At 41.9% G+C, this 12,797-nt stretch overlaps 2 protein-coding genes across 13 annotated transcripts; both read left to right on the top strand.

Moving 5' to 3' along the window:
- Positions 1–54: 54 nt before the first annotated feature.
- On the top strand, positions 55–2,825 carry lenep (lens epithelial protein). The gene has a single exon (XM_034554293.1). It carries the CDS (start codon positions 2,151–2,153, stop codon positions 2,343–2,345), a length of 195 nt encoding a protein of 64 aa, XP_034410184.1. The 5' UTR covers positions 55–2,150; the 3' UTR covers positions 2,346–2,825.
- Positions 2,826–3,336: 511 nt separating this feature from the next.
- On the top strand, positions 3,337–12,490 carry pbxip1b (pre-B-cell leukemia homeobox interacting protein 1b). 12 transcript variants are annotated; one of them, XM_034553470.1, is made up of 11 exons: positions 3,364–3,476; positions 5,387–5,471; positions 5,856–5,931; positions 6,201–6,268; positions 6,660–7,050; positions 7,709–7,954; positions 8,087–8,110; positions 8,601–8,653; positions 8,976–9,089; positions 9,233–9,311; positions 9,632–12,490. In XM_034553470.1, exons 2-11 carry the CDS (start codon positions 5,421–5,423, stop codon positions 11,263–11,265), a joined length of 2,736 nt encoding a protein of 911 aa, XP_034409361.1. In that variant the 5' UTR covers positions 3,364–3,476; positions 5,387–5,420; the 3' UTR covers positions 11,266–12,490. The 12 variants fall into 12 exon arrangements, with proteins under 12 accessions (XP_034409358.1, XP_034409353.1, XP_034409362.1 ...); XM_034553469.1 differs by having other exon boundaries at positions 9,629–12,490; XM_034553461.1 differs by having other exon boundaries at positions 9,233–9,455.
- Positions 12,491–12,797: the final 307 nt, after the last annotated feature.

The following is a 12,797-nucleotide window of genomic DNA, read 5'->3' as shown; positions in this document are numbered from 1 at the left end:
ACTTGGTCGCTAACAGCAGAGAAATGACAATTATTAGCAGTTATCGGTCTTGTGTGCTTACAGCAAATAAAATGAGCCTGTTTTAGAGGGGAGAAGAATTGAGGAGATTATGCCTGAATACATCATAAGAAAGAAGAAATAAGAATTTTTTTAATGTAAATTGTGCATTGATGTCACCCACAATCGCAAGAACAACATTACGAAGAGCTTCACTATGACCTGATGCTTTTCATTGATGTGTTTGCACTGACAATCTATGGGTTATATATCTTTACAGAGGATTCTGACTGAAAGCAAAAGAGTAGTTAAAGAGGGGCCCCTTTAAACGTTGGCTAATAAGAAATGTTGAACAGTCTAAGAAATGAATTTCCCTTTGCAAAGAATTATGCAAATTATGTCATTGTAACCGGTTAGGTAATTTTGTGTATTGTAATGTTGCTTTATTTTTTAATCACATGAGGGAATAATGTCCTCTTCAAAAAATAAAATAAAATAAGAAAAAAAAATATGACGTGGTTTGGGGAAGCATTGCTAATGTTAAGCCACATTTAGTTGGTGCTGTTGTCACACGTTTTTTAGGATCAGGGGGCGAGAAGTTCACATTATTGTTTCTCCTTTCCTCTTTCTCCTCCCTCAGTTCATGACGTTTTTAAAAAAATATATATTTTGAATTGTGCCTTGTTTCGTCAATGCAGTCACTTCACTTTAATGCAGTCACCTTATGTACTTAATTCAAATGTAGTGGACTACAGGAGAATCCTACACAAGCCTCTCAATTAAACAAAGACTGCACAAATGACACTCCACTAAACTCACACACAGATCCAGTGATGGCAATCTCCCCTGATGTATATTTATGCATACAGCTTCCAGTCACAGATACTTGATGTCACCATCGGGGTGGGGGTATTTCCTGACCGTCTGTAAATAACATCAACTTTTGACTGGTTAGCTTAGTTTTGGATCATTGTTCTTATAGTTGTATCTTTAATAGTGTTTTAGATAAGTAACACAGACACCACAGCACTGAGGTAGCTCTTCTTAAAGACACTTGTCAAAGAGATTGAGGCCACACTCGTGACATATGAGAAGGTCAACTAGTCCTCAGACCCTTAACTGGGCTCTCATCTAATTGAACATGGACACACCCACACACACACACACACACACACACACCACAGTGACAGCTGGGTCAGTCAGGTACTCGCACTCTGCCTGTTCAGGTGTTTGTAGGAAAAACCAAAGCTTCAAGATCTGCCATTAGACAGAGTGTGTTTGTGTTAGTGTGTGATACACACCCGCCTGCCCCTCTGCATCATTAGTGAACCCGTCTTGTTCTATCATTGCTCATCACAGATGCCTTTGTTGCATGAAAATCCTATTTTTTTTTCTTCTTTTTTTTTAAATGTTTGTCGTTGGTGTTGATGTTGTACTTTTTAATTTGTGAAAGCCAAAGGTTACTTTCAAATTGTGTACTTTTTTTTTTTTGTTCATAGGGAAACATTTCTGTTTGCACCTGTATCTGAAAATATAGATTGCATATATAAATACGTATATCATTCATCTCTGTCTGTGAGTTTGGTTTTTGATACGAGTGACTGAGTGTTTATTTAGCCTGAGTGTTTATCACTTTGTTGGAAAGGATTCTTTTTTTTAAAAATCCCTTTTAATTTTTCTATCAAAGTACACCAAAAAAACTGATGGAAAATGAAACAACAAAGGACACACTGCTAGAAGCTTTGGTAGCTTGTCACCTTCTGTCCTGAACAAAGGGATGCGGTGGGAGTGTATTGGAGCTACTGGAACTCTGGCTTGTGAACAGATGAGCCTGTAACTGCAGGGAGCTGATTCAGGGAATATTGGAGCCTGGGGGGTACTATACAACAGAGAGGAACATTGCACAGCAATGGTAAACAAGGCCTTTAATCAATCAGCAGATGTGTGAAAGCAGGGAACAGTCAAGAAAAAGGAGGATGTGAATGGAAGCTGTCCAAGTTTGTTTAGGAGGTTATAAGTAGAGGAGCGAACTGTGCCAGGATACGAAACAGACCTCAGCTGTTGCACTGGACCAGGCTGTCAGACATCACCTTCTATTTCTTCTCATCGACTGCCCTCCTTGTTGCCTCTACCTCAAGTTCCTCTTCGGAGCCATGCATCCCCAGCGTCCTCTTCCTCAGGCCACGCCCTCCTCCTCTCTGGGACAGCACCTGAGGGACATGGCCATGGGTCTGGGGAGAGGCAAGAACTTCCTTGGAGGAAACGTTGCATATGGTTTCATCCAGTCAGTTAAGGAATGCCTCTACTTCCTCCTCTGCTGCTGGTGCATCAAAGAGATCCTGGACTGACAAACTGAAAGAGAGTAGATCGAGTGGTCAAACATTGATTTTCTCTTTCTCTCCGTTGGCTCCTATAGTGTAATTTCAACCAGCTTTTATTTCATGGGGAATGGAGTGTTTGATCAGCGGTGCTGGCAAAGCATTGGCAAGTACGAGTCTTGTCTCATATGACAACAAACCACTTGAGCACTTAGCAAACTCTAATTTATATAATGCAGTTTATGTTTTGAACGGTTGAAAGTGAGGTTCTCAATTTTAGACGGCAGCAATTTCAATGAGGAATAGGTGTACTCCATCATAGACTTATTTAATATGTTAAATATGTTTTAATCTGTTTTTCAGTGTCTATGGGAGGCTCTTCTTGGGTCCCAGGAAACACACTTTTACAGAAGCTACAAATGTTCACCATGAGACTGAGTCAAAGTTTCTTGAGTTCAACCCTGTTCATCTTGAGGAATGGCAACCCTGATGTTCACTGTACAACACAAACTGGTGTGCAATGAATAAAGGAACTAATGACTAGAAATAATATTACCATTATGTCTGAATTTCTTTTCACTTTTTTGGTTAGTCTTATAGTAAACGTATACTGAAAAGCAAAAACAGAGCAATGCATTAGTTGTCGAACTAAGCTTTTACGTGACTTTAATAAGACTTTAAGACTTGTTTTTATTTAATTGGACACAGAAAGCCAATGAGCATGTCTTTATGTAGGTCAAATGTATGACTTAAATTGAACCAAAACAGAATACATTTAACAACTATTAAATATGGGAAAGGAGGATGTTGCTACCAGAAATATATACCCAGAATCAGCACAAGTCTGTGGACTACCAGCATTAATTGCCGAGGAGCGGCGTATGCAAGATGCACTGTATGTTTGACACTTTCACCTGCGTGTGTCAATCAACTTGGAACCTTCACCAGTGAGGAACAGTTTAGCTGCATTGCCATTGGTCGAACTGGCGAGCGAGAGGTGGGACTAGAGCCAACGCGGTCTGTGATTGGCGGAGAGGCGCGTTGCTCACGCAAGTTCAGGAGGCACTACACAAGTTCGCAAGTTGGATGGGAAGACCCAGAAGTGTGCGCTGTATCGGTGACAGACTGTGAAGACCGAAATAAAGCGACGAACCACGCACGGTAAGGAAAACACGCATTTGCATGCAACGTAAATGTGTTTTCATTTCAGAGCAACGACGTCTGTTCTGTTGTCGGTTGTTCTTCTATTGCGTCGCCGACGTCGCTTCACGCACTTTTTCCTGGTTGTTTGATTGACTGTTGAGGTGGTTACGTATTTGTATTCATTGGTTAATGTTAACAATTGTCCTGGCTTTTAAACTCTGACGTGCTTTGCTTTGCTCACACTTGCGTTCAACATGTATACAAAAAAAAAAGATGTTTCTGAGTTTAACTCTGCGTTAAGTTTTATATTTCGTTGACCCTATCGCCATATGACATTTCCTGTCTCTGGCTGCACACCTTTCGCTCATATCCGTCTGATTAACGGCTTCCTTTGAAGATGCTGTGGGTGAACTGAACATGGCGCTTTCTGCTGACAGCCTGACGCCGCTGTCCTGATGGCCTGGAGTTTATTCCCATGACCTTTTTTGGTCATTTTCCCCCTGCTGAGACCAAGATAATAAGATTAGGCCTACAGATGTGATCATACATTTTGGCTGTGTTTTTCTCAAGCTACTATTGCTTAGAAACTAGGTGTTTTGTTTAAAAGATATATTAATAAACTGAGATCGGGCAGAGTGTCAACCCATCCTCCGAAACCAAGAGCTTTAGAGGTTATATGAAATATTACTCTTGGAGTAAGAACAGACTACAAGGCAATGACATTTATTTTTTCTCTGTTAAAAAGCCATCGGCTTTGTGATACAGTTGAAATAATCATTTTAACTCTGTCCTTTAGAATAAATGTTTGCCTTTTGTTATGTTCCCCATGGCCATCTTCTGCACGCTCCCTCATTCTGTCTCTAGTCAATCTCATGGTAACTATATTTAGTCTGTATCTATTTAAGCCATTCCACTATACGCCCCACAATGCTCCGAGGGCCCGGGGCTAGATTCAGGAGGCTTCTCTTGGGAGGCACTCAATTAGGAGACCTACATTGCGGAGCTGGGAGAGAATTGAATTTGGGGAGTAAAGTGTGTCATTACCCAGTCAATGTGGCGTAAATGTAAGTGGTTAGCGCTTTCTGCATTCGATAACGAAGGCCAGACTACACAAGGATAAATATGCATCTCTGTTATGTCTGCTACCCATTGTTTGAGAGTAAAGACGTTATGAAGCTGTAATACCTGACACTCGTTTCTGACTTGCAGATGACATTGAAACGTCTGTTTCTGCTTGACTGATTTGATCTAGAAAGATGTAGTCGTGTTGGTCAGATGCATTACTACAGATGGAGATTCAGGAAAGAAAACTGCACTATATGTGAATCTTATGGTTAAAAAAAGTTAAATTCCTTAGTAATGTTTCCATCAGAATAGGTATTTACAGTTGGAATCTGGTGGTGAGGAGACATTTCTATTAACAGATCAGTAGTTTTGGACAGCCCATTCTGCTGTCTTTATCCCTAGAATGGTGCCGGCCTTGGTTACCCCTGTCCCGTGCCAAAACATTCCCCAGTTAGTCAAAAGCCAGGGTGACTAAAAGGCCCACAACACACACAAACTACTAATGAAGAACTGCATTGTCTCAGGGAACTGGACTTCCTGCACACACAGAGCAATGTGTTACAGTAGCTCCTTTATTGGCAGAAGGGGTGAGGCTGAATAGCACAGTATTCAAATCCTGCACATAGGTAAACAGAGCATGTACATTTGACACTGCAGTACTCAACTGTCACCCTAATGTGGGCTAGTGGCCGGCCTCTGACAATACACCTGCTCACTTTGGCTAAAAAAGTGCATTGTTAATAAACCAAAATTCAGGCTTTTCCACAAATTGCACAGCGAGCTTTAAGGCAGAGTATATGAAGACGCATTGCATTAATTTAGTTTGACTTTATTCTATTAATCTGTTTTGTATCTTCCTCTAGTGTTGCAGGAGACGGGCAAAGCCTCTAGGGGGCCATGTCAGGCGGCAGCAGTGCTAACAACAGCTGGACCATCCTCACTCCTCAGGTATCATCACTCTGTAAAGAGCTATGAAGTCACTGTGATTGACCTCATTGAAAATGCATTATTATAAAAGAAAACTGCTTGTCCCAATTGATTTTCTTCTGGGTCACCTGGATATGAAGTAGGTTTCTGTAATAAGACTGCCTTTGTTTCTTTTCTTTTTTTAACTACGATTCACAAATTGGCTGGAGAGCCACTGGCCTGATGGCAAGTTACACACACACTGACTTATTTAGTGACACTTTGGCCGTAGCTGTTGTTTCAGAGAGTGGTGCTTAGAAACATACATAGTTGACTGTATCTTCAGATTAGCCTGGATTGCTCCAGCAATAAATCAAAATGTTATCTGTGTGTCGTGTCCATTGACTGTCTGTCTGTTTGTTCTAGGAGACTGTTGCTGAAACCCTGAGGCCTTTGGCAGAGGGGACGGAGCATCATGAAGAAAGCCTTACGTCTGCAGCAGGTGTTTTAGGCACAGGAAAAACATAGTTCTAATGAAAAAAACCTATTCGGAATTTCTAGTTTTTAATTTGTGACTTGCTTTCACCCATTTACATTCTCTGATAATTAATCAAATGAAAATAATATACATTATCTAGTTGCATACACAGAGGAGCATGTACCCCTTAGTTAGAGTTGCTGCATTTCAAAGGGTCACAATTTAAATGTATGTTAAACTATTAAACTCAAAGTTTTCCTTCGTGCCTCCTGTGTCTGTGTTTTGTGATCCAGGTTCTGGGGAGAACCAGCCTGCAAGCTGTGCAGAGTCTGCAGAGCGGCTTCCTGTGGACGGCCACCTGGTAAGACGGCAGGACACATCATTTTCTATAATGTAATGTGTGCAAAACAGCTTAGCGGAATAATATGACTGGCCAGCAAAGGAATTATGCTGTCTTTATTATATAACCATACCCTGCTTTGGTTGAATTATCATTTCTGAATTGCCAGGGGATATAAATTAAAACAGTTTTTACCATAGTGCTTGAATCTGTAACAATATCCCCCTGGATTATAGACTGCTGCAGGAATGAATCCTATAACCCTTAAATGAATTAGCATTCACTGGGTTTGAAACTTCACATTTTCAATTAGGCTTGTTGCTTATGTTTAATGCAACAACGTTAAAAGGAAGCTCTAAAACCGTTCACTGTAATAATTAAGGAATTGTAATGCCCTGATTCTTTTTCCCAGGTATCAGAAGAAATAACTGCAGAGCTAAGTGGAGACACAAGCACAGAGCAACACACTGATGCTTCTGTTCCCACCTCTTCGGAAGTCTCAGACAGCGCCGTTGCTGGCAAGGATGCACTCAGCCAATCAGAGGGCCTACCTGAGGGCACGACACTGTCGGGCCCTGACCCCGATTCATTTTCTGACTCCTACAGCCACATAATCCCCTCCCCAGATGAGCCCTCAGCCTCGCTGCTGAGCACAGAGACTCTGGGAGGGGTGGAGTTTACACAGGAAGAAGAGGGTCCCACACAGGAAGGAACTCATCATCTGCTGAACAGGGAGGAGCTACAACAGAGAGGGGAGGAGTCAGACCTGTTTCCAAAAACAACTGACTTATGGAAACAGGCAGGTATGAACAAGAGAAACCTTTAGTTGCATGACACCCTGCATGTCCGAGGGACTGGGACCTCAAGTTTTTTGTCTGGTGTTTTTTTGTCTGTAGTTCTTTTTATTTCTCTACAGCATTAAAAAAAGGTAATCTTTTGCTCTGTTGTGCATTCTTTTATTCACTTGTTGTTTACAGTCCCCTTTAATTGTTCTTTTGAAAATACGCTGTGGTGCACATAGTTTGGCAACTTCGGTGCCAGAAGTTCCAAAAATTAAGAATTTAATCACTTTCCAGATGATATATTCCACATTGTAAGTCTTATTTATGCAATTTAAGGGAAAATAAGGAATGTCTATGGAGCAAATTAACCAGAGTGTCATGCAAAGCAAAGCCAATAAAGAAGTAAGTCTTATCTCCCATGAGGAGTTTACTGTGGCATCAGGCCGTTCAAAGCTGCTGTGCTATCTAACATCTACTTTGTAAATGCAAGAGCAAATCTGAGCCCAATAATGTGCAGCAGCTTGAAAATAATAAACATGGCAGGAAAAAAATTGGTCTAATGATCAGCTGTTTTCAACAGTTATGCCTTGAGGGTACCCATAGAATAGATGAAATCTGTTAATTGCAAAGTAATAGTAAAAAATAATAACATTCATACTCTTCCATTCTACTGCTCCAGACTCCCTTGTGGATTCAGAGGTGGAGGAGGGGAGAACTGAGAAGACAGGAGAGGAGGCCGAGCCAGAGCTGAGGAGAAGGAGGTCTCTTTTAGCAGTTCTGGAGCGGATCGGAAGGACAGACGAGGAAGAGGAAGGAGAGGAAGAGTTCCAGCTACCACAGCGGGAGGTGGACAGCGGGTTGTCTGTGAACAAATGCATCCTGGGTGCTGTCATTCTGTTAGGCATTGGCACCATCTTTTTCTCAGGTAGGCATCCCCATATTTGCCTGGAACTGCATTCATGATTTCTGGAGGAATTTTAAAATGTTAACGATGGAAAATGACACTCAGTGAACTAGATAAAGGGTGCTCTGAGACTGGGGTGTATTATACCTGCAGGTGTCTTCATGGACCTAGATGAGGGTAGGTTATGTGTGTACTTGTTTGTGAATGAGCGCTTTCTTTCGCACAGCATATGTTTGTGTGTTTGAATGTGCATGCAGAAAAAGTCTTTAAAGAGAATTTTAAAAGCATTGCATGCAAACATTGTGAGCAGAGGAAGAACGATTTCTGTTGTTGAATGAAAACCTTCATGTAAAATATTAATTATGAGCTTGACATCATATATGTTCTCGCAAAATGGCTGATTTCTAGGTTAAAAAACTGAAGTTTAAACTGAAAAGTTGCAAAATTGGAGATACAAGGTTTTCAACCAGCAATAAATACAGTACTGTATATAGTCCATAACCTTTCATTTTAGATGTTCTAAATTGTATATATGCGCATGAGAAGTACACATTCAATGATACAAGTTTTGATTATTTTTTTTCCTTCATATGCAAAGCTTTTGCTTGTTTTCTTTGACAGTGTTTTATTTAAATGAACAATAAAGCTTTGCATAATACATTTGCAGAGAGTGACTATGGCACGATGGAGCTGAAGGATGCACAGGCACCAGGAAAACAGGTCAGTCCGACGTCAGATTGTCACTTCTTTTCTGTCCCTCTATTCTGTTTGTGTTCTGTCTAACAGCTATTCATTATAAATCCCGTTTGTTTACCTACTTTACAGTACATTGAGTCCCACCACATGAATCTTTAGTGTGATATGCTCAGCAGGAGACCACCCACAACACTGGCAACATTACGCTATCGTCTACCAACTTGTGTTCTTTGCTGTGTCATTGACACGTACTGTTCTCTCACCACTCAGTCTGGCAAACACTTCTTCTGAGAAGTCATCTAAAATCGTGCCATCTTGTTGTACTATGTATGCATTTTGTTGACAGGAGTTGCTTAATCCCGAGGTTCCTCCAGTCCCAGTAGATACTGACAGTTCAGAGCTTCTAAATAAGTTAGCCGAAGGGAAGCCGCAGATCTCTGTGCTACAAGCCCGACTTCAGGTGTGACTCCATTCTGTGTACTCCCCCCCCCCTTTCACTGTATACATAAATGTGTGTCTGTGCAGACATTTGTCACTGTGTTTGTAATATTCTCATAGGACCCTCTTTTCCTGTTCTCTCTCTTTTTATTTTTTTACAAATAGGAACATAATGAAGCCACGGTACAGGCAGAAGAGGGAGCACAGGAGCAACTGCAGTGGGAGGAGATGAAGAAGGAAAATAGTAGGTTGAAGAAAGAGATGGCATCTCTCCCTGTCCTTCAGAAAGACAACAAGAGGATGAAGAGAGAGCTGGAGTGTGTCCCGGCCCTACAGAAAGAACTAGAAACACTGAGATCCACTGTGACTGAATTAAAACTCCCCTCAGGTACAGACGGAGAAGAAAGGGAGGGGACATGGAGGAGGGTTGAAGATGTAGAAGCATGATAGTTATTAGACCTCTAGGGAAAGCATGTTTCCTCCTTTTTAATAAAACGTTTGTTATTCACACTTCAATGATCACTTCTTTGTAATTGTAGTCACCTTTTGTGTTTCCTTTAGCAGCCACTGAAGCTGCTCAAGCAGCTGTGCAGCGAGTCACATCGCCCCCGAGTGGCCAGCCAGAGAACAGCATGCAGGACTCAGCTGGATCTACAGAGACACAGTCTAAGAAGCCAAGGGATGATCAGCAGGAGAAGGGGAAATATGTAAAGAAGGATACAATTGACATTGATGAGAGGAAGGAGAGAAATAAATCTGAATGGAAGGAAGGAGAGAAGAGGGAGCGCAAAGATGGAGGTAAAACAGAATGGAAACAGGGAAACCATGAGCAAGGAAAGTTTGACAAGGAGAACGATAAGGATGGCAAGCAAAAGAGACACGGTGATGAGACCATCAAATTGAAGGAGAAGGAGTGGAAGAAAGAAAAGACTAGCAGAGGTGATGAAGGAAAACCATGGAAGGATAAGGAAGGGAATAAAGAGTGGATAGAAAAGAGTGAGAGAAAAGAAAGGAAGGAGGAGAAAGACTGGAAAAAGGGAAATCATGAGAACCTGAAGGATGGTAAACAATGGAGGAGTAAGGAGGAAAAGAAGGATTGGAAGGTAGGAAAAGACCATGGAGGAAAGCACAGGGGCAAGGAGGAAGAGAAGGAATGGAAGGTAGGAAAAGACCATGGAGGAAAGCACAAGGGCAAGGAGGAATGGAAGGAAGAGAAGGAATGGAAGGTAGGAAAAGACCATGGAGGAAAGCACAAGGGCAAGGAGGAATGGAAGGAAGAGAAGGAATGGAAGAAGGGGAAAGATGGCTTTGAAGAAAGTGGCAAGGAGAAATGGGGAAAAAAAGATTTGAAGAAGAAAGAGTTGAAGAAAAATGATGGCGACTGGAAGAGTAAAAATGGCAAAGATCGGAGTAAAGAAGTAAAGGGTGAAAGGAAGCAGTGGGAAGAGAATATAAATCATGGTAAAGAGAGGAAGGGGAAGAATGAGAGGAAACAGTGGAACGCGAAAGAGCGGAAGAGTAAAAATGGCAAAGATGACGAAGAGTGGAGGAAGAAAGACGAGAGGAAACCGTGGGAAAAAGATGAATCGTGGAAGAAAGACAAAAAACCCAACGGAGATTGGAAAAAGGACAGATCAAGCTCCCAGAGTCACAAAGATGAGCACAAACGTAAAGTTGATCACGGCCATAGAGAAGAGCAGATGTGGGGGGACGCAAAGCTTCCTCACACACACAGCCGGCCCTCCCAGGAACAGCCCGAGTACTGGGACCAGCAGAGACATCGCCTCCAGCACAACTCCAAACCACCACAGCAGTGCAGCTCAGTGGAGACGTGCGCTCACACTGAGGAGCTGCTCCCCGTCCCCTTCCCCGAGTTTGAGGTCGTCCTCCAAACCTACCTGGCCAAGGCAGAGGAGGCCGGGGTGGAGGAGTCCAAAAGAGAAGAGCTCCGAAAGCTTGCCGCCGAGTTCTTCAGGGACGGCGTCTTTGTGCACGACCAGACGAGCTTTAAAGAGTTCGTCAAAGATCTGGGAGACATCCTGGAAGACATGGTGGAAGGAGACGACGAAGCGGAGGAAGAGGATAGTGACAAAGAGGACGAAATGGAGGAGTTTGAAAGGGAAGTCATGAAAAAGTTTTCCGTGCCAGGAGCCGTAGAGAAGGAGTGGAGGAAAGAGAGCGGCCGAGGTCGTGGCTGATGAAGTGATGCAATTGACGGATCTAAAATAGCTTCTAGCAATACTTTACCTACAAAATGACCTTTTTTCTTTTCAGAATATCAATTACTCACCTTGTGTTACCTTGACGAAATGTTATTCTCACGCAGCTCCACAGTGAACGAAACAACAAAACTGAGAACAGTCATGATTTGAAAAACCCCCCAAAACAACGTTTTCTTCAAGATTTCCAGGTAAACACAGTGTGAGTAATTGATAAACAAATGGCCATCTTGCGGGTGAAGTATAAGAGCAGCCATGACGGATGAGGGGTTATTCAAAGGGAACCTTTTATATTGGACCATCAACGCTTACAGGCATACATCTATCATCCTCTCACCCTTTTTACAGGATCTCATTTTACCCCTTCCTTCTGTCCAAGAAGTTCAACTTAAAATGTAAAGTCACACTAGAACTTAATAATGGAGAACGAGCGTGCATCTAAATAATGTTTTGGGATGGACTTAAGACAGAAGAAGATAAGAGGCTACAGATACTAGTGAAGCATAATGCACACATTACATATCCTTCAAGTACTCGATCCATAAAACCACCCCTCATCTACACAAGGGGATTGTGACTGAGCCCCTGCAGGTAGTGAAGTCTACCTATTTAGCCTGGCACTTACTGTCAAGCATACATTTATAGAAAGGGTGTTTTATGTGAATTTAGAGAAGTCTGCATTGATTTTGTTTTAAATGTACATATCGCTTTAAATGTGTCTTGAAACTTTGCAGACATATATAATTAACTTATTTTCTAGAGGTTGGCGTTAAATCTAAATATATTTGGTTGGCACATAAGATATCAACAGTGTTGAGAATGTTTGTGTCTTTTCAGGTCCACAACTCATGTGCACTAAAAGGTTGCTTAATTGTTTTATCATGAATGTAGCATTTGTTTCTAATTGATTAGGTTGGTCGTGGCTCTGAAGTCGTGGCACGTAGTTTCCAGAAAAGCATGTTTTTCTGTCTGTTTACATGCTAACTTATTAATTTAAGGGCCTTCCGCCACATAGCAGTTCTTTTCCAGAGGCCGCCGATGCAGAAACACGTTACGTGGCTTTGTGGCAGCTTAGAGGACATTTTAGAACTTTTCTTTTTCTTTTCTTTTTGGGGATGTCCATATTTGGCCCTGTTCCTGTCACAAAAGCAGTTTAATAAATGTTGGTGCATCCCTGTCATAAAATAACTGTCTTTTGTCTCATCACTCACTTCTCCACCTTGGTAAACATCTCCTCATTTAATTAGACACGCAGGTCTTCGTCTGAATTTGATCCTGTTAGTTTTACACGTCTGGGTGATTCTGCACGGTCACAGAATGATTAAAGTTAACCGTCGTGGGAACAGATGTCTGTTGAAAGTTGGTGTAATCTGTAAAAAGCTGTTTCTTATTGGCTGACAGATCAATACAACATGAGTGATGTATTGCTGTGTTCCATTGCAGATGAATCGACGCCTTTCCCCTTGGATTGCCTTTGCCAGACCGATGTTAACGTCTCCTCTGGGATACTT

Source organism: Cyclopterus lumpus, chromosome 16 (assembly GCF_009769545.1).
Source record: "Cyclopterus lumpus isolate fCycLum1 chromosome 16, fCycLum1.pri, whole genome shotgun sequence".
Lineage (NCBI taxonomy): Eukaryota > Metazoa > Chordata > Actinopteri > Perciformes > Cyclopteridae > Cyclopterus > Cyclopterus lumpus.
Note: the sequence above shows the minus strand (reverse complement) of the source record. Positions and strands in the feature narration are given on the sequence as shown.

Excerpts from the sequence above, each read along its gene's own strand:
- lenep (XM_034554293.1), top strand. The coding sequence starts at position 2,151 with ATGCATCCCCAGCGTCCTCTTCCTCAGGCCACGCCCTCCTCCTCTCTG.
- pbxip1b (XM_034553460.1), top strand. The coding sequence starts at position 5,421 with ATGTCAGGCGGCAGCAGTGCTAACAACAGCTGGACCATCCTCACTCCT. Across the intron at positions 7,051-7,708 it reads TGACTTATGGAAACAGGCAG|ACTCCCTTGTGGATTCAGAG; the intron begins GTATGAACAAGA and ends CTACTGCTCCAG. Across the intron at positions 7,955-8,086 it reads TGGCACCATCTTTTTCTCAG|GTGTCTTCATGGACCTAGAT; the intron begins GTAGGCATCCCC and ends TTATACCTGCAG.